The sequence below is a fragment of the Globicephala melas genome, chromosome 2 (genome assembly GCF_963455315.2).
Source record: "Globicephala melas chromosome 2, mGloMel1.2, whole genome shotgun sequence".
Lineage (NCBI taxonomy): Eukaryota > Metazoa > Chordata > Mammalia > Artiodactyla > Delphinidae > Globicephala > Globicephala melas.
In genome coordinates this window covers 84,290,189-84,310,049 of record NC_083315.2, presented here as the reverse complement: position 1 = coordinate 84,310,049, position 19,861 = coordinate 84,290,189, and the positions used below count along the sequence as shown (strand labels likewise).

Sequence of the window (19,861 nt, the reverse complement as noted above, 5' to 3'; positions counted from 1 at the left end):
TACAATTCTCCCATCACTCCCACCCACAATTGCAGGTGGGTACTACTCTTATTCCTATTTTACAGATTCAGAAACCGATGCTTAGAGGGGTTAAGAACTTTCCAAGATCAGAAGTAGAAGTGTCAGGATTCACCTTGGAAGGCTGACTCCACAGCTCATGCAACTGACCACTCTACCAGAACACCTCCTAGTTCATCCATTTAACAGCTATTTGGTGTCTGCCTATTCTAGGCCAGGGGAAATGTTACCAAAACGTAATCAAATGAAGCCTGAGTGATATATTTAAGAGGAGGGCAGGAAGCTATCCCCAGCATGCTAATTATTAATATTGGGAAGTTGACTATGTGAATCATTTATCTCTTTTGGTTAAAATTTTAACTTAAGCAGGTAATACAAACATGCATTCTCCTTGTAAAATTCTGTTAAGACCGTACAGAAAACCTGAACGGACTTTTTGGCCAACCAACAGATAACGGTTCCTTTGAGCCTCATGAGGAGGGGTGGCTGGGGATGACCTATTAAAGCTGATTCCCAGAGCATAATGTCTGTCACTGTTTTGTCAAAAGTTATATATCGCCATGCCAACAGAATGGTAGGATGACACAGTTAACCAAATGCTTCCACTACATCCAGACACTACGATAATATATGGAAATTTTACCTTCATTTTTAATAGAATGGTAAAACTAAACTGAAAACTTTGGTTTGGGAAATAATTGAGATAAAACAAGCCCTTTTAGTTAGTGACTGGGTGTTCTAGTCTTAATACTATTGTAGGTAAGTATATAGTATTAAGACACTTCTTCACAATTGCAGGTTTTGACATCAAATATAAAACCCATTTTAGGGGAAAACGAGAATAAGCCGTCTTTAATCCTATAATTCAGAATTTAGATTTAATTGGAATATAATTGGGTTGATGTTTATGTTACTTTTCTTCTTCTCTCTGAATATAATATTTGTTAACTTACTCTTCCAAACATTAATTAAAAGAATTCATTTAAGCAATCAGAGAACAAAATGTTTTCCTTGTTCCTCAAAGGCAGTCAGTAGCACAAAATTATATAATAGTTACCAGATATTCTTATTTCTTCATTAAAAATTTTAATTAGGAAAGTTTCTGAAAGTACTTCAAACCAGCAAAGGATGTGCATTTCTTTTTGTTCTTTTTTTTAAATATAATTCAGAGCTTTTACTATCTGGACAATTTTTTTCCAAGGTGAATACAATTGATTTATTGATGCTTTCTTCTGTTTCAACAAAGACCATGAATTGTGAATTGTGTTTATGATGATGGTAGTTTGCCAGCCATACTGCTTTGCCTTATAACAAATTACTTTTATTCAGGCAATATGCCGCTAAGGTACCATCAAATATTGAAGCATCTGAATCTACAGAGAATTGCCTTCCTCTTCCCAAAGCCAGTTTACCCACTCAGGTCTTAAACTCTAGCCCCAGCCCCTTGGTAATGACTTCATGCCCTTCCCAACTGAACTGACTCCCATGGGAAAAAATATAAGCATACTCTTTTAATTGAGTCTTACAAAAAACTTACATAAATTATAGTTAAGAAAATGCAAATGTACTTAGTGTAATAAAACTACACTGAGATACCATTTTTCACCTTTTAGATTGGCAAAAATCCCAACATTTGAAAGGATACCTTGGAAGGGCTATAAGGAAACAGGTGCACTCAGGTATTACTGATGGGAGAGTAAATGCCTTATAAATTGCCTTATAACAGGCAATGTGGCAGTGTCTATCAAAATTACAAAGACATATCTTTTGACCTAGCAGTCTCACACCAGCAAATTTATCCTACAGATGGAGCGTCATTCATAGTGCACAGTGCCATGTGGGCCAGGTTATTCACTGCAGCGTCATTTGAAATCGCAAAATAATATGAATAAATTATAACACACACACAAAGGACTTGATGCAGCTGAGAGTGAGAGTAAATGAATGAAAAAATAGGAGAAAGTTCTACATACAAATATGGACAGAACTCCAAAATACATTAAGTGGAGCAGGGACAAGTGCAGAAAAGTGTGCTTTTTTTAAAATGGGGGAAAGGGCAAGAACATATGCGTAAATGAGCGTATATTTGTATAAAGAAACTCTAGAACAGTACATAAGAAATTCATAAAAGTGGTTATGAAGGAAGGAGATAGGATGGATAGGCTATTTACTCTTTCTGAATCTCAGCTTTCTCATCTGCAAATTAGAGAATATAATTCTACTTATTAATTATGAGAATTAAATGAAATTTTGAAAATACAGTTGACACTTGAACAATGTGCAGGTTAGGGGTACTGACCCTCCACACAGTTGAAGATATGCATATACCTTATAGAAGGCCCTGCATATAGGTTCCTAGGTATCTGCAATTTTTCGTTCATGGATATATTTACTATTGAAAAAATCCTCATATAAGTGGCCCCGAGCCATTCAAACCCCTGTTGTTCAAGGATCAACTATACCTTGCAAGGTGGTAGACCAGAGCAGAAATTCAATAGACATTCTTTCCTTTTTTCTCAACTTACTACTGTAATAACCATCTAACTCAGAGATCAGCAAACTATGGCCTGTGGGCCACAAACAGCCCCGCCACCTGTTTTGTAAATAAACTTTTCTGGCAACAGAGCCAAGTTTGTTCCTTTTTGTGTGTGGCTGCTTTCAGCTATAATAGCAGAGTTGAGTAGTTGCAATAGAGACTATGACCCTGCAAAGCCTAAAACATTTACCATCTGGTTCTTTACAGAAAAAAATTGCCAACTTCTGGTGTAACTGAATGCAATCCTCTAATCACCAGCTGATGAATCTTCCTAAGCCACATCTCTCTCCCAGACCACATGTCTATAAATGACCACTCTTGGTTCACTCATGGCTTCTCTTGTGTTTACAAAGGTCTCCCGAAAGCTGCAATGATCAATCATCTTCGCACTTGGTATGGAGCCAACCTTGCTGCTACCAGCGGGATAACGGAGAATGACGTAGTCTATACCACCCTACCCTTGTACCACAGTGCTGCGCTTTTGGTTGGCTTACATGGATGTATCCTGACTGGTAAGCTTTTTCTTTCAACAAGGTGTTGGAGCCCAGTACACATTCAATGTGCTCATAAGGAAAAGTAATACAAAATTTGCTACTTTCCTGTGTGCCCAGAACGGTGTTTAATTCCATGTTGATAACTAGCTTGTTTGGCTCACAATAGCAAGTATCCAAAAGAATTTATAGGGAATTCCCTGGTGGTCCACTGGTTAGGACTCCATGCTTTCAATGCCAAGGGCCCGGGTTCAATCCCTGGTTGGGGAACTAAGATCCCACGTGGCAAAATAAATAAATAAATAAAAAGAATTTATATTTTCTCATGCCTGCTTGTCTAGTAATATAATGCTATAATTGTTCAGTATATCAAAAAGGAAACTTCTTTAAAATATTTTAGGTCTTTATCCAGGTTAAGGTACTTGATCCTTTGATTCCATAAATAATTCTCCTATGTCATTTCTGTCTTCAGAAATCTGCATGTTGATCTCCATTAGCATCTGATTTAAACTTCTCATTCAGTTGTCCCATTCTACTTTATTCTTCCCTACTTCTGCAGGTCCTCAGCTCTGGTCAGAATACATAGCTTTCCATCTCTTCTCTCTACTTCTGAAACTTTACCATTTAAATTAGAATTGCCATCCTTTCTCCTGTCAGTAGGATTTCTGCCCTTTGTGTATATAAAGTCTCAGTCCAATATCCACCTCTTCCAGGAAACCACGTCTAAGTTTCTAACTAAGCTAAAAACTTAATTTTTTCTGCCATGTGACATTTTATTTTAAATAATTATTTATTATATATAGTAGCATATATGCATATGCATATACAAATACATATATGACTCTCCAAGCCTCTGCTCCTTTCCCTCATCAACTTATTGATCAGCTATAAAACACTTAGCCCAGCATCAGTACCAGTCTCCAAATCAGCAAGGAATGCCTGGGTCTGATCATATTGTTGGGCCCTTCAAGAACAGGGTGACTCTGAAGCTCTCGTAGGGACAAATCAATCACTCACACATTTGCTTAAGCACTATTGATATATGCTAAAAAAGAAAATATAGTATTTTTTTAAATTTCTCCTAAAATATTGGACTTTTGTATATTTAGGAGTAGAAATAAACTAATAACGTGAAAAATATTTGTGACATTTTTTAATTTCACTTTACTACATTTCATACCTATCGTTAGATTGGATATGATATATTGTTTTTACCCATTGTATTAGTTTCCTATTGCTACTGTAATAAATTACCACAAACCTAGTGGTTTAAAACAACACAGGTTTATTCTCTTACTGTTTTGAAAGTCAGAAGTCCTAAAATCAAGATGTCAACAAGGCTGCATTTCTTCTGGAAGCTCTAGGGAAGAATCCATTTTCTTGCCTTTCCCAGTGTCTGGAGGCTGCCTGCATTCTTTGGTTTGAAGCCCCTTCTTTCATCTTCAAGCATTTCACGCCAATCTTTTGTTTCTGTCATCCTTTCTCCTTCTGCCCTTGATCTTCTTGACTTCCCTTTATAAGCACCCTTGTGATTACACTGGGCTCTCCCAGACAAGCCAAATAATCTTCCCATTTCAAGATCCTTAATTTAATCACATCCACATAGTCCCTTTTGTCATGTAAAGTAGCAGAGTCACAGGTTCTAGGGATTAGGATGTGGATGTCTTTGGGAACCATTATTTTGTCTACATCACCCATCAGAGAAGAATATCGCCTGCTTGCTGAAGACTCTGGCTCTCCATCGCTTATAAAACTGTCAGGCTCCTCCACCTGGCACTTACAAACTCTCCAGGATTGCACCCCTAGCTGATTCCCCAGTTTCATCTTCCTTGACCCACCCAGCCTTCACCACTCTAGTCACAGGCAAGCAGAGTCTTGGCCATCCCCCAACCTTCTGGACTGTCCTGTCTTTATGTTCATGCTTTTTCCTCCACCGGGAATTCTCTCATCTTTCTCGATATTCACTTCTCAAGACCTAATTCAAATCCTATGCCTTTCTCAGCACTTGCCCCCAAGCAGAATTAGTCTACACACACACACACACACATGCACCCTTAGGGCCTCACTAAGGGTGTGTTTATTGCACACTGACTCTTAGAAAAACTTGTGTCTTCTCCCCCATTAGATTGGAAGCTCCTATAGGACAAAACTGTGTCTTATTTATTTTTTTTGCATTGAATATAATTGGTAACTAATACTTGTTTGTGAATATAATTCATATATAAATTTTTTTAAATTTATAAATTTATAAATTTCAAAAGTGACAAATATAATTAGGGACTTTTTTGGTAGCGTTTCTTTATTAGTACTTTCTATGCCTTCTCTGTAGGTGCTACTGTTGTTTTGCGGTCCAAATTTTCAGCCAGTCAGTTTTGGGATGACTGCAGAAAATATAACGTCACTGTCATTCAGTATATCGGTGAACTGCTTCGGTATTTATGCAACTCTCCCCAGGTAACACTCCCCATGTTTCATTATCTTTTCGAAATGCATAAGATGGGAATTCAAGTCACTTTGGGTCATGCTAGGTTTCAGCTGCTTCTCGTATATCGGTTTTCAGTTTACACAACAGTTACTTTTCATGATAAAGAGCCTGGCACCACACCTACCACAGGGGATTTACCAGATGGCAGCTGCTGTAATAACATTATTATTCCCTACCTTTGTACCTGTTTTCACATCTGACCCTCTACCTAGCATATCCTCTGCTTCTTTCTCTACCTGTTTAAACCCTACTCACGGTCAAAGCCCAGTTCAAATGATACCTCATATGTTAAACTTATTTGGGTCACCCCAACAAAAGTCATTGCTCCCTTCCCCTACCTCATTTGTTTTCTCCTCCTTTGTGGCCCTTGTCAGATTGCAGGTGTTTGTCTTCACGCCTCCCATCCTTCCTAGGCTGTAAAATCTTCGATGGCAGGGACCACATCTTATCTCCCTGCCCTCTCTTATACCACAGGCATGCAGGAAACTTTTACTTAATGTTGCTTAATGAATAAACCCCCATATGGCTTTGAAACCATCTGACAAAATCTGTTACCAAGCTTAGAACAGATGCCCCAAAGGTAAGTAACTCCAACGGCTTTGGATCTGCCCTATTTGCAGATATCCAGATATCTTGAAGGGGTTGTTTGAAAGAGTTCCTTCTGCCCAGTCCCTCAGCTCTCATCAGAGAAGGCAGTCTGCCTGGGGACCAGATGAAGGTTTCTCAACAGTGGCACTGCTAATATTTGTGGCCAATTTATTTTTTGCTGTATGGACTTATCCCATGCACTATAGGATGTATAGTAGCATCTTTGGCCTTTACCCAGGACATGCCAGTGGTACCCTCCCCATCCCCCCAGGTCGTGATAATCAAAATGTCTTCAGACATTGCCAGATGTCCCCTGGCAGGCAAAATCAACCCCAGATGAGAACCACTAGACTATATAATGCAGTAAACTCACAAGATTCTACTTTCTTTAATCCTTTCACTCATCATAAGAAAACAAACTCAAAGGATCACTAAGTTGATCAATTGCTATTTATAAGAAACTGTTATGTTCAATTTATATAAAGCCTACCTCAGAGATATTGCAGATTCAGTTCCAGACCACCACAATAAAGCAAATATCACAATAAAGCAAGTCACGTGAATTTTTTGTTTTCCCAGTGCACATAAAGTTATGTTTATACTATACCGTAGTTTGTTAAGTGTGCAATAGCATTATATCTTTAAAATGCAGTGTACATACCTTCATTTTAAAATACTTTATTACTAAAAATGTTAACGATCATCTGACAATGCCAGTTTGCCAAAAACCTTCAATTTGTAAAAAAAAAAAAAAAATGCAGTATCTGCAAAGTACAATAAAGCGAGGTATGCCTGTAACAGAAGCAGTGCAACATAAAGAATTATAAGATGCTCTTGCCTTAGTTCTTTCTCTCCTCACTTCATTCAGTCTCTGCCCACATGTCACCTCATAAAAGAGACCCCTCCTACAAATTCTCAAACATACCACCCTACCCCTTACCATGCATCTCGTGGGTTACAGCTTTTCGTGGCACTGTCACTTCTGACATAGTGCATGTTTATATGACTGTTATCTTTCTCCTCCAGTTAAATGAAAGCTCCATGCACCAGCTTTGTTGATTGCCAGATCCCCAGCACCGAGATCTGTATCTGGCACATCCTATGTGTCAACAGATTTTGCTGAATGAACCTCTAAATTCTTGCCCCTGAAAGATGTATAACTGACTTGAGGGAAGTAATGTGTTCCCCCAAGATGTTTGTGCTTAGCACATATTATTCTGATTCAGGGGGTACGTTCAACAGATTTATGAGGGTCATAATTAGCTGTAAGCTGGGTGAGGACCTTTCCCATAGCATGGGGTGAATCTTGAGGACATTATGTTAAGTGAAATAGCCAATCACAAAAAGACGAACAGTGTATGATTCCACTTATATGAGGTACTTAGAGTATTCAAAATCATAGAGACAGAAAGTAGAATAGTGGCTGCTTAGGGCTGCGGGGAAGGGGGGAATAGGGAGGTTAATGGGTATGGAGTTTCCATTTTACAAGATGAAAGGAGTTATGGATATGGATGATTGTGATGGTTGCATAACATTATGAATGTATTTAATACCACTGAACTGTACAGATAAAATAGTTGAGAGTAAATTTTACGTTGTATGTATTTTACCACAATTTAAAAAAAATCACAACAGGAGACCCAGGTTCTATGAATTTAAAGGGAGCTTAAAGAAAGATTGTATCAAAAGGACTTCTCAGAAGTGGATACAAACAATCTTGCAGTCTGCAGAATGGAAACCACAATCACAGAAATTTAAACAAAATGAAAAGGCAGAGGATTATGTCCCAGATGAATGAACAAGATAAAACCCCAGAAAAACAACTAAGTGAAGTGGAGATAGGCAACATTCCAGAAAAAGAATTCAGAATAATGATAGTGAAGATGATCCAGGATCTCAGAAGAATGAAGGCAAGGATCAAGAAGATGCAAGAAACATGTAACAAAGACCTAGATGAACTAAAGAACAACCAAACAGAGATGAACAATACAATAACTGAATGAAAAATACACTAGAAGGAATCAATAGCAAGAATAACTGAGGCAGAAGCACAGATAAGTGACCTGGAAGACAGAATGGTGGAAATCACTGCTGTGGAACAGAATAAAGAAAAAAAAGAAAAGAAATGAAGACAGTCTAAGAGACCTCTGGGACATTAAATGCACCAACATTTGCATTATAGGGGTCCCAGAAGGAGAAGAGAGAGAGAAAGGACCTGAGAAAATATTTGAAGAGATAACTGCTGAAAACTTCCCTAACATGGGATACAAAACAGTCACCCAAGTCCAGGAGGTACAGAGAGTCCCAGGCAGGATAAACCCAAGGAGGAACATGCCGAGACACATAGTAATCAAATTGACAAAAATTAAAGACAAAGAAAAAATATTAAAAGCAACAAGGAGAAAATGAGAACATACAAGGGAACTCCCATAAGGTTAACAGCTGATTTCTCAGCAGAAACACTGCAGACCAGAAGGGAGTGGCATGATATATTTAAAGTGATGAAAGGGAAGAACCTACAACCAAGAATAGTCTACCCAGCCAGGCTCTCATTCACACTTGATGGAGAAATCAAAAGCTTTACAAACAAACCAAAGCTAAAGAATTCAGCACCACCAGACGAGCTTTGCAACAAATGCTAAAGGAACTCCTCTAGGTGAGAAAGAGACCAGCAACTTAAAACAACCTTGTACATATATAGACTGCTATATCAAAACCTCATGGGAACAGCAAACCCAAAAACTACAATAGATACAAACACAACACTAAAGATGGTAATCAAACAGTAAGAGAAGAGAACTAAAGAAGAAGGGAAGAAAAAAGACCTACAAAAACAAACCCAAAACAATTAAGAAAATGGCAATAGGAACATACATATCAATAATTACCTTAAATGTAAATGGATGAAATGCTCCAACCCAAAGACACAGACTGGCTGAATGGATACAAAAACAAGACCTGTATATTTGCTGTCTACAAAAGACCCACTTCAGACCTAGAGACATATACAGACTGAAAGTGAAGGGATGGAAGAAGGTATTCCATGCAAATGGAAACCAAAAGAAAGCTAGAGTAGCAATTCTCGTATCAGACAAAATAGACTTTAAAAAAAGATTGTTATAAGAGACAAAGAAGGTCACTACATAATGATCAAGAGATCAATCCAAGAAGAAGTTATAACAAGTCTAAATATATATGGACCCAACATAGGAGCACCTCAATATATAAGGCAAATACTAACAGCCTTAAAGGGAGAAATTAACACAGTAGTTGTGGGGAACTTTAACACCCCACTTTCGTCAATGGACAGATCACCCAGACAGAAAATCAATAACAAAACACAGGCCTTAAATGACACATTGGACCAGATGGACTTAATTGAAATTTATAGAGTTCCATCCCAAAGCAGCAGAATACACATTCTTCTCAAGTGCACACGGATCGTTCTCCAGGACCTGACCACGTGCTGGGCCACCAAGTGAGCCATGGTAAATTTAAGAAAATTTAAATCATATCAAGCATGTTTTCCAGCCACAATGCTATAGATTAGAAATAAACTACAAGGAAAAAAACTGTAAAAAACACAAACACTTAATTGTGTTTGGAGGCTAAACAATATGCTACTAAACAATCAATGGATCACTGAAGAAATCAAAGAAGAAGAAATCAAAAAATACCTAGAGACAAATGAAAATGAAATCACAACGATTCAAAACCTATGGGATGCAGCAAAAGCGGTTCTAAGAGGGAAGTTTATAGCAATACAATCTTACCTCAGGAAACAAGAAACATCTCAAATAAACAACCTAACTTTACAGCTAAAGAAACTAGAGAAAGAAGAACAAACAAAACTCAAAGTTAGTAGAAGGAAAGAAATCAAAGATCAGAGCAGAAATAACAGAAATAGAGATAAAGAAAGAAAACGATAGCAAAGATCAATGAAACTAAAAGCTGGTTCTTTGAAAAGATAAACAAAATTGATAAACTTTTAGCCAGACTCATCAAGAAAAAAAGGGAGAGGATTCAAATCAATAAAATTGGAAATGAAAAAGAAGAAGTTACAACTGACACCACAGAAATACAAAGGATCATAAGAGACTACTACAAGCAACTGTATGCCAATAAAATGGACAACCTGGAAGAAATGGACAAATTCTTAGAAAGGTACAATCTCCCAAGACTGAACCAGGAAGAAATAGAAAATATGAAACAGACCAATCACAAGTACTGAAATTGAAACTGATTTTAAAACTCCCAACAAACAAAATTCCAGGACCTGATGGCTTCACAGGCAAGTTCTATCAAACATTTAGAGAAGAGCTAACACTTATGCATCTGAAACTGTTCCAAAAATTGCAGAGGAAGGAAAACTCCCAAACTCATTCTGAGGCCACCATCACCCTGATATGAAAACCAGACAAAGATACCACAAAAAAAGAAAATTATGGGCCAAAGTCACTGATGAACATAGGCACAAAAATCCTCAACAAAATACTAGCAATCCAAATCCAAGAATACATTAAAAGGATCATACACCACGATCAAGTGGAATTTATCCCAGGGATACAAGGAAATGAATCAGTGTGATACATCACATCAACAAATTGAAGAATAAAAACCATATGATCATCTCAATAGATGCAGAAATATCTCTTGACAAAATTGAGCACCCTTTTATGATAAAGACTCTCCAGAAAGTGGGCATACAGGAAACCTACCTCAACATAATAAAAGCCATATACAACAAACCTACAGCTAACATCATACTCAATGGTGAAAAGCTGAAAGCATTGCCTCTAAGATCAGGTACAAAACAAGGATGTCCATTCTCACCACTTTTATTCAACATAATGTTGGAAGTCCTAGCTCCAGCAATCAGAGAAGAAAAAGGAATCCAAATTGGAAAAGAAGTTAAACTGTCACTCTTTGCAGATGACATGATTCTATACATAGAAAATCCCAAAGATGCTACCAGAAAACTACTAGAGTTCATCAATGAATTTGGTAAAGTTGCTGGTTACAAAATTAATGCACAGAAACCTGTTGCATTTCTATACACTAACAACAAAAGATCAGAAAGAGAAATTCAAGAAACAATCCTATTTACCATCACATCAAAAAGAATAAAATACCTAGGAATAAACCTACCTAAGGAGGCAAAAGACCTGTACTCTGAAAACTATAGTAAGACACTGATGAAAGAAATCGAAGACGACACAAACAGATGGAAGGATATACAATGTTCTTGGTTTGGAAGAATCAATATTGTCAAAATGACTTTACTATCAAAGGCAATCTACAGATTCTATGTAATCTCTATCAAATTACCAATGGCATCTCTCACAGAACTGGAACAAAAAATCTTAAAATTTGGGTTTGGAAGGGGAAATAAGATAGACCAGAACCCTGAAACAGCTGAATAGACTCAGCTCACCTCCCTTATGTTGTCTGCCTTCCCTCCAAAATTAGGTAACCTCTGTGGTTCTTTCCCAGCCTAAAATGTCTGTCTCTGCACCACCTCCATTCAGATAGAAAACAGAATGGAGGGGGGACTTCCCTGGTGGTCCAGTGGTTAAGACTTCATCTTCCAATGCAGGGGATGTGGGTTTGACCCCTGGTTGGGGAACTAAGATCCCACATGCCTCGTGGCCACAAAAACAAAACATAAAACAGAAGCAATGTTTTAACAAATTCAATAAAGACTTTAAAAATGGTCCACATCAAAAATATCTTTAAAAAAAAAGAAAACAGAATGGAGGGGTGTGTAGCAGCACAGAGTAGAGAGTGGCCAGTTTGTCCAGGACAGGGGTAGACCAGGGGAAAGAGGGACAGAGAGCAGAATCAGGGTAGGTTTGCCAGAGAGGTGAGTTTTGAAGGGTGCAGAAAAGTTTTCCAGCCATGCCGGGAAAGAAGTGCTAATGATTAGCTGGAACAGCATGGCAGAGCAGTGGAATAAAGCACCTGCCATATTGGGAACTGCAAGCAGCATGGCAGGAGGCGAGACTGATTGGCTGGGCCAGGTAACAAGAGTTTTACAGTTCTGAGACTCAAGTGTGAATGTGATGATGCACCACGAAACGGCCTGAGAGTGATGTGGGAGGTGGTTTTTAAAGACAATCCCTTTGGGTACAGTGGGAAGATACACTAGACACAGAAAGCCCTCTTCTGTAAAACGAAGAAGTTGAATTTCACCCTTTTACTCCTGTCAATGGGTGCTTTCTTTTCTCCTCAGGGAGTCAAGCAGAAGTATAGCATATTAGTTGTTAAGGACATGGACTGAGGAATTTTTCTAAGGTGGTGAACAGCTTCTGCCCTTTCACCCCTTGGAAGTCTTCCCCAAAACGAGGAGGACAAGAAAAAGCCACACAAGTTCTATCATCCTAGAAACTAAGAGACATTGCAACCAGGAACTACATACATAGTACAGAGATTTGAAAGATGAAGGTCATTGCAATAGCAGGGCTGAGAGGGGTGAAACTTGAGAGGCAATTACCAACAAGAAGGAAGCTGATTGACTTCCTAAAACCTGAGAAATTGGAGGTACCAAATACAACTGAAGTTTGGATGAGGTACCAGGCTTGAAAACAGAAGAATTTTTGAAAGTCTGTGTATGAAACAGCTATACCTACTGCTCCCATATCCCACTTCTGTAGGAGATAGGAGGCTTATTCTCTGGAGAAGAGCTAGAGAAGCTTTGAACTCAAGGATCCCAAGAGCAGAGGAGGGCAGCAGTGAGGCACTGAGAGCAGAGATTGAGTAACTGTCTACTTACTGACCAGGGAGACCCCAGCTCCCTTCCCCTGCCCAGCTTCCAGAACTCCAGTAGTCAGTTTATGCTTTCAGGCAAGAGAGCAGAGGAGGGTTATGCTTAGGAAGAACTAAACATTCTCAGAAAAGAAACTGGACATTGGCTCACTGCCCCATTACCAGACAATGCAGCCAACCTGGCAACAGCCCCTACCTACCACACAAAATGGCTCAAACATCTTTTTGTTGCTTTACTTCTAAATATGAACAGATGCCAAAGGAAAGCCTCTAACAGGAAAGATCATTTTCTAAAACAAAGAAAAAGCAGCATCAATTCAAAGAGCAGGAGAAGACTTCCAGAAATCAATAATAATATTCTTAGAAATATTAGAGATTTTATACCCATTAAACAAAAATAGTATGCTATCAAAAAACAAAACAGAGTAAGACCTCCTGAAAGATAAAAATATGATTTAAAAATTACTTAATCCATAGAAAGTTTGGAAGATAAAGTTGAGAAATCTTACAGAAAATTGGAGGAAAGACAAAGTGATGGACATGAGGAGAGACAAAATAAAAAAATTAGAGTATCAATCCAAAAGATCCAATATCTGATTAATAGGAAATAGGGAAAAGGACAGTGAAAATGGAGAGGAAATTATTAAAGAAATAATACAATAAAACTTCCCAAAACTGAAAGACAGATTGAAAGGGCTAATTGAGTACCTAATAAAATGAGTGGAATTTTTTTTTAATTCTTAAAATATACTATGATGATATTTAAGACTATCAAAAAAAGAGAGAGAGGGACTTCCCTGGTGGCACAATGGTTAAGAATCCACCTGCCAGTGCAGGGGACATGGGTTCAATCCCAGGTCCCGGAAGATCCCACATGCTGTGGAGCAACCAAGCCCGTGCACCACAACTACTGAGCCTGCGCTCTAGAGCCCACGAGCCACAACTACTGAGTCCACGGGCCACAACTACTGAAGCCCATGTGCCTAGAGCCCGTGCTCCACAACAGGAGAAGCCACCACACTAAGAAGCCCACGCACCGCAATAAAGAGTAGCCCCCACTTGCCACAACTAGAAAAAGCCCGCATGCAGCAACAAAGACCCAACGCAGCCAAAAATAAAATTATTTAATTGATTAATTATTTTAAAATGATTGCCTATTTTAAAAAAAGAGAAACAGAGAAGATTCTGTAAGAATAACAGTTGACTTGCCAACAGAAACACTCAAGCTGGTAGCTACAGGGAGCAGTGCCTTCAAAATTCTAAGTAAACACTATTACCTATCCAGAATTTCATATCCAACCAAATTATCAATCAAGTATAAAATAAGAATATTTTCAGACATTCAAAGTCTCAAAAAAATCTTACCTCCTGTATACCCTCCTTTAGGAAGTTCCTATAGAAAGTATTCCACCCAAATAGGAGAGTAAAAAAAGAAAAAGGAAGATACAAGATCCAGGAAATAGAGGCAAAGGGTATCCCCAGGCCTGGAAAACAACTCATCCAGTTGGATTGGAGCAAAAGGATAAAAGGAAGAAAAATGGAATAAAGGAAATTATATCATCTGATAGAAGGAGGAACATTGTATTTAGATGCTTTTGGAGGGTAAGGAAAGAACTACAAACAGAAACTAAGAAAATGAAGCAAAGGGACAGGGAGGAAATTAATCCCAGGAAAAACAAACATTTGTTCAAGAATTTGTTCATAGTATATTATACTTAGCTCATCAGTGGTGGATTAGGGGCAAAGTAATGTGAGCACTGAATATTGATTTAACCAAAAATTGTGATATCGAAAAATTGGGAGAGAGCTTAATCCCCATCCAGCACAATAGGAAATCATTAAGTAATGTCTAAAGTGATTAATCAAAAGATAGTGGTAAAAGCATTTAATTTAGAAATATACAGGTGAAATGAAATTATTTTGTCCCGTGTTCAGGATCTTATTCAAGGACACCTTGCAGCTTCCCAGTGAGAGGCCAAGAACTATGGATGCACTGATTGAAATAAGACTTCATTTTTTGAAAATTCTTTGTTGTTTTTGGTAAAATCAAAGATGGGGATTATCAGTGCTAATAAGTGAACTGGGCAAGGATGACATCACAAATAAAATTAACATAGGGACATCAGAATTATAAGAGCCTGTCCTTTTGATGGGGATACACCTCCATTTCTTTTTTTTTTTTTTTTTTCTGCGGTACGCGGGCCTCTCACTGTTGTGACCTCTCCTGTTGCGGAGCACAGGCTCCGGACGCGCAGGCTCAGTGGTCATGGCTCACGGGCCCAGCCGCTCCGCGGTATGTGGGATCTTCCCGGACTGGGGCACGAACCCGTGTCCCCTGCATCGGCAGGCAGACTCTCAACCACTGTGCCACCAGGGAAGCCCACACCTCCATTTCTGTTAGGCAAGAAATGTATGTGAAAAAGATGCAACATGTTAGATTCAATATAAATGCTAAGGTAAAATCACAGTCTTGTTACATCCCTTGCACTAACTAGATGTGTCTGTTTTAAAACGTTTATTTTAAAAAATTTTTTGGTGTAATGATGTTATAGCATTTGAATCAGAATATATTCTTTTTTCGGTTGAAAAAAAAAAAGAAATATACAGGTGAGAAGAAACAGCTACAGGGTTAAACATGTCTGCCTCTGGGTGGTAGGCTGAAGGCAAAGGATGAGGACAGATAAGTGGAATAACATTTCTTCATGTAAGTCTTTCAGTACTATTTGGTTCTTAAACTCTGTGTGTGTGTCGCTTTTTTTTTGACTAAGGAAGGGAGTGCTCTACAAAGTCACGTAGATTTGGATTTGAATTTGGGGACAACTGTGTTTCTACCTGTGTGATCTTGGGCAAATTATTTTAAACTTCTCAAAGCTCCGTTTCCTCAATTGTAATATGAGGCAAATACTTGATTACCTCTCACATTTCAGTAGGGCTCCTTAGAACCTTAAGATAATGCAGGGCAATTGCCTGGTGCATAGCAAAGCCCTCAGTAAAATTCTTCTGCTTCCTCTGATTACCTGGTGCCCCGCACCCTCTCTGGACACCCTGATCTCTCACCCTTCATCAGTCATTCAATCCATGGTGGATTAAAATCCCCCAGGTGTGTCTGCATGTTGCACCTCACCTCTAATGTAGAATAGAATGTTCGATCTTTGTTAAAGAAAAATGAGGTGACCCTTGACCTTTGGGAAGTGGCTTTGGTGGTGAGGAAATACTGTTTCTTCTTTTGGAGAAACACCAGTACTCTCAGGCCCTGGTGAGCAAAAGCTTAGATGAGAACCAGACATCTCTGAAGCCTCCAGGGCCTCTTGGTTTGTGTCCACAAACATTTCTAGCCTACAGCCTTAATCCCTTCTGCTGGTGTAATAAGATCCCTCAGTTTATGATGAAAACTAAGCTGATGGCACTGTGACTGTGAGCCCAGCTACCTGGCACCCGCAGGTGACAGCTGCACCTCTGAGGCTGGCCCGCTTCCCACATCTCCAGAGCACTGCTGCCTGCTGCACCGTAAACCCTGCCCTGGTGCTGATGTCCCGGCCATTAACTGTTTGAACAAGGAAGTTGAGGGTTTCCTGGTGGAGGTTATTTCTTCTTTTACTGCAGGAATTGCACTATATGCAAAGCACAGGTCCAGGCACAGTGGATGATAGAGAGATTAGGCCTCAAAGGAGCTTACAGTCTAATGGGAGAGATAAATGTTCACCACCCATTAGACAAGGAAATGAACTAAGAGGGTGATTGTGGGCTGCATATAGAAGAAGTAAGGTCTCCGGTCTACACACCGGAATGCTACTTTGGGGCTTCTCACGCAGGCCTGGGACCAAGTCAACCCCAGGTCAGGTGATTATTTTCAAGCAAAAGTAAGTATTCCACAAATATTTGTGATGGTTTATTCTCAGAGTGGCAGTGAGGGACAGCAGTGTGGCGGGCAAGGGTAGCCTCTGGAAAGCTGACAATCCTTGCTGAGGAGAGTAGTACCTTATGGACAGGATGACCCTATAAACCACTATCCAGGGGGCTTCCCTGGTGGCGCAGTGGTTGAGAGTCCGCCTGCCGATGCAGGGGACACGGGTTCGTGCCCCAGTCCGGGAAGATCCCACATGCCGCGGAGCAGCTGGGCCCATGAGCCATGGCCGCTGAGCCTGCGCGTCCGGAGCCTGTGCTCCGCAACGGGAGAGGCCACAACAGTGAGAGGCCCGCCTACCACACACACACAAAAAAAACAACAGAAAAACACTATCCAGACAGGGACATTTGAGAATTAAAGGAGTGTCATTAATAAGCACATCAGGACATCAGGTGTAAACCAGGATCGGCCCTGGCAAACCAGATATATAGTCTCCTGACTTAAAAGTACTTGATAATTAGAAAAGGGAATCGATTCAGTGACTTAGGGACCGATAGAGCTGATGAAGAGAATAGGTTCCCACTCAGCCAGAACAAATAAGTTCATGCAGGTTCAGAAGGCTTCTCAGGTAAGTCTCCTCAACACCCTGGTTAAGAAACATTGGGACAACACGCCTAGTCTCTCTCTCTCTACACATTTCCTCCTCAAAAAGACGGCACAAGGGGCCCAGTTTTAACTAGTGAAAGGTATCGTCCGCCTCTCTGGTTAGGACTCCTGAAAGAACCTCACCACCTGAGGTTTGACCAAGGAGCTAATTAAAAATTAAATGCATACATGCTGCTCCACGGGCTCCTTGGCTTCTCTCACTTGGAAACCAATTCAAGGTTTGTTTGGTTTGGTTTCTAACTGCCGTATCAAAGGTCCTCCCCTTGTCAGAGAACTGCCAGCCTCTCTCTGCAAACGTTTTTTTTCAAAAAGGATCTCTTATTCCAAAATCACTTCACAGTGATGTCACAGAGTAGGAAATAAGGTACAAAATACCCCTTAGAACATTTGCTCTTTTAAGCAAGTTGCTGTTCAGTCAAAGAAATTCACATTTGATAGGAGAGGAGAATCCTAGTTACCTGGTACTTCTCCCCCACTCCGTCCTATTTTCTGTTAGAGTAGAGGTCATCAAGTTACAGATTTTGCAAGTTAAAATTATACTTATTTACCTGTCCCTCCCTCCAGGCTGTGATCTCCTGACGTCACATCAAATGCCTTATTAATATAAAATATCATTAAAATTACCCAAGGTTTGGACATATTTGTAGGGCCTCATAAATGGAAAGCAGACCAGCCCTCATCCCCCTCTCTTGCTCATACAAGCTCTGCTTTCAGTTCTTATACCCAAAACAGCCTTTCCTTTGTGATTTTTATTTATAGCAAAGCATATTCCTCCCAGGCCACCTCAGGCAAGTGGGAGCCAGCTTCCTCTCTCTCTTCCCCTTCCCATCCCATCAGAACAGTTTCATTGTGCTGGTTCAGCTCTACCTGCTCTTGTGACCACTGGGTCTATCTGTTAGACGAACGCATGATCAAGAGTCTTCTCCCCAGTCCCGCCAGGCCCTCACATGAATTCTCCTGAATGACTGTAGAAAATGATTCTCTCTTTTTGCCTGGACTGTGTTCCCATTTTCTTCATCACAGTCAAGTGAAGATTATCACTTCAGATTGTGTCAGTCTCTGACAGACCTCTCCCATGGGACCTTTCCTTTCTGGCAATTCACTGAGACCCACCAGCCTCATCAAGAAAACAATCAACACATGACTTAAGCTTTAGATTGGATGTGGGTTAAATGCTGGCATCACTTAGTTCTGTCAAGTGACAAATCAAAATGGGAAAATCCAAGCCTTTCAACTATTAAATCAGAGTTCCCACTGTCGGCCCATACTGTGTGTGTTGGTAGGCGGGGGGAGGTGTAATATGTGTGGATGACAGAAAAGGCATGCACTAAGGTCAGCTCATAACCAACATAAATATGTAGAAACATAAAGGCCACTATTAATACGTAAGTACAGGCTCCAAAGATGTTTCAGCTTGGTCTCTTCTTCGTCCCGCTACAGAAACCAAACGATCGTGACCATAAAGTGAGAATGGCATTGGGAAATGGCTTGCGAGGAGATGTGTGGAGAGAATTCATCAAGAGATTTGGGGACATTCACATTTATGAGTTCTATGCTTCCACTGAAGGCAATATCGGATTTATGAATTACACGAGAAAAGTCGGTGCTGTTGGAAGAGTAAACTACCTACTGAGAGTAAGTACATTGAAAAATGAGGGCAGCCAGCTTTCAGCACATGGAGATTTCTTAAAAGCTATGTCATGATGATGTTATCATCAGAATCCCATGCAGTCTCAGAGCCATGGCCCATTCATATCACCAAGAGGGGTTCTGCTCAGGCTCTGTGACAATGACCTAAAAATGACAGGGTCCTCGAATTTTAAAATATTAATTTCTATTAATAACAACCCATTATGCCTTTGCCATCTGCAACTTGTGTGAAGTCTTCTAATGCCATTTATACTTGTATTTGTTAAAACACCTGAAGGTTACCAGTTCTGTATGTTTACTATACACCGTGAAATGTGGTACTTCCCTTTCATCACACTGTACGTTACCACCACCAGGGGAATTTTTTATACATATAGGTGCAGGGCCCCCACCCCCTGAGCTTTGGATTCAATTGTTCTGAGGGGGGGCCCAGGCATCAGTGTTTTCTTAAAGCTGTTCAGCCAGGGTTAAGAACCACTCCTTCAAGATAACCAGGGTGCATCCGAGTTGTAGGATCTTGTAAACATTTGTTTTCACCTAGTAACTACACCAGAAAGATATTTCTTATGTGTAAGCCAGCCCTCACAGCATTCTCTTTTCCCTCTCATTTTATTGCCTCACCTCCAGACAATCTCTTTGCCTTTTATTGTGCTCGAGCAGTCAGTCTTCCAGATGACCACCTATTCTGCAAAATTCCAGAAATATTCAGCAAATGCTGAACCTTCACTTGCTTGAGCAGTCATTACTGTGGTTATGCCTTGGGCAGCTCATCCTGCCTGGGCATGAAACAGCCACACCAGAGCTCCCAGGCAACC

At 39.8% G+C, this 19,861-nt stretch overlaps 1 protein-coding gene across 2 annotated transcripts in view; it reads left to right on the top strand.

Annotated features, from left to right (window-relative positions):
- Window positions 1–19,861, top strand: part of SLC27A2 (solute carrier family 27 member 2) — a 55,070-nt gene that overhangs the window by 17,967 nt on the left and 17,242 nt on the right. The window contains exons 3-5 of one of the 2 annotated variants that reach the window (XM_030842696.2): window positions 2,908–3,066; window positions 5,375–5,499; window positions 18,837–19,031. In XM_030842696.2, coding sequence (XP_030698556.1) covers window positions 2,908–3,066; window positions 5,375–5,499; window positions 18,837–19,031 — 479 coding nt within the window. The remainder of the gene's footprint in view (window positions 1–2,907; window positions 3,067–5,374; window positions 5,500–18,836; window positions 19,032–19,861) is intronic. The other variant, XM_030842698.2, reaches the window with a different exon arrangement.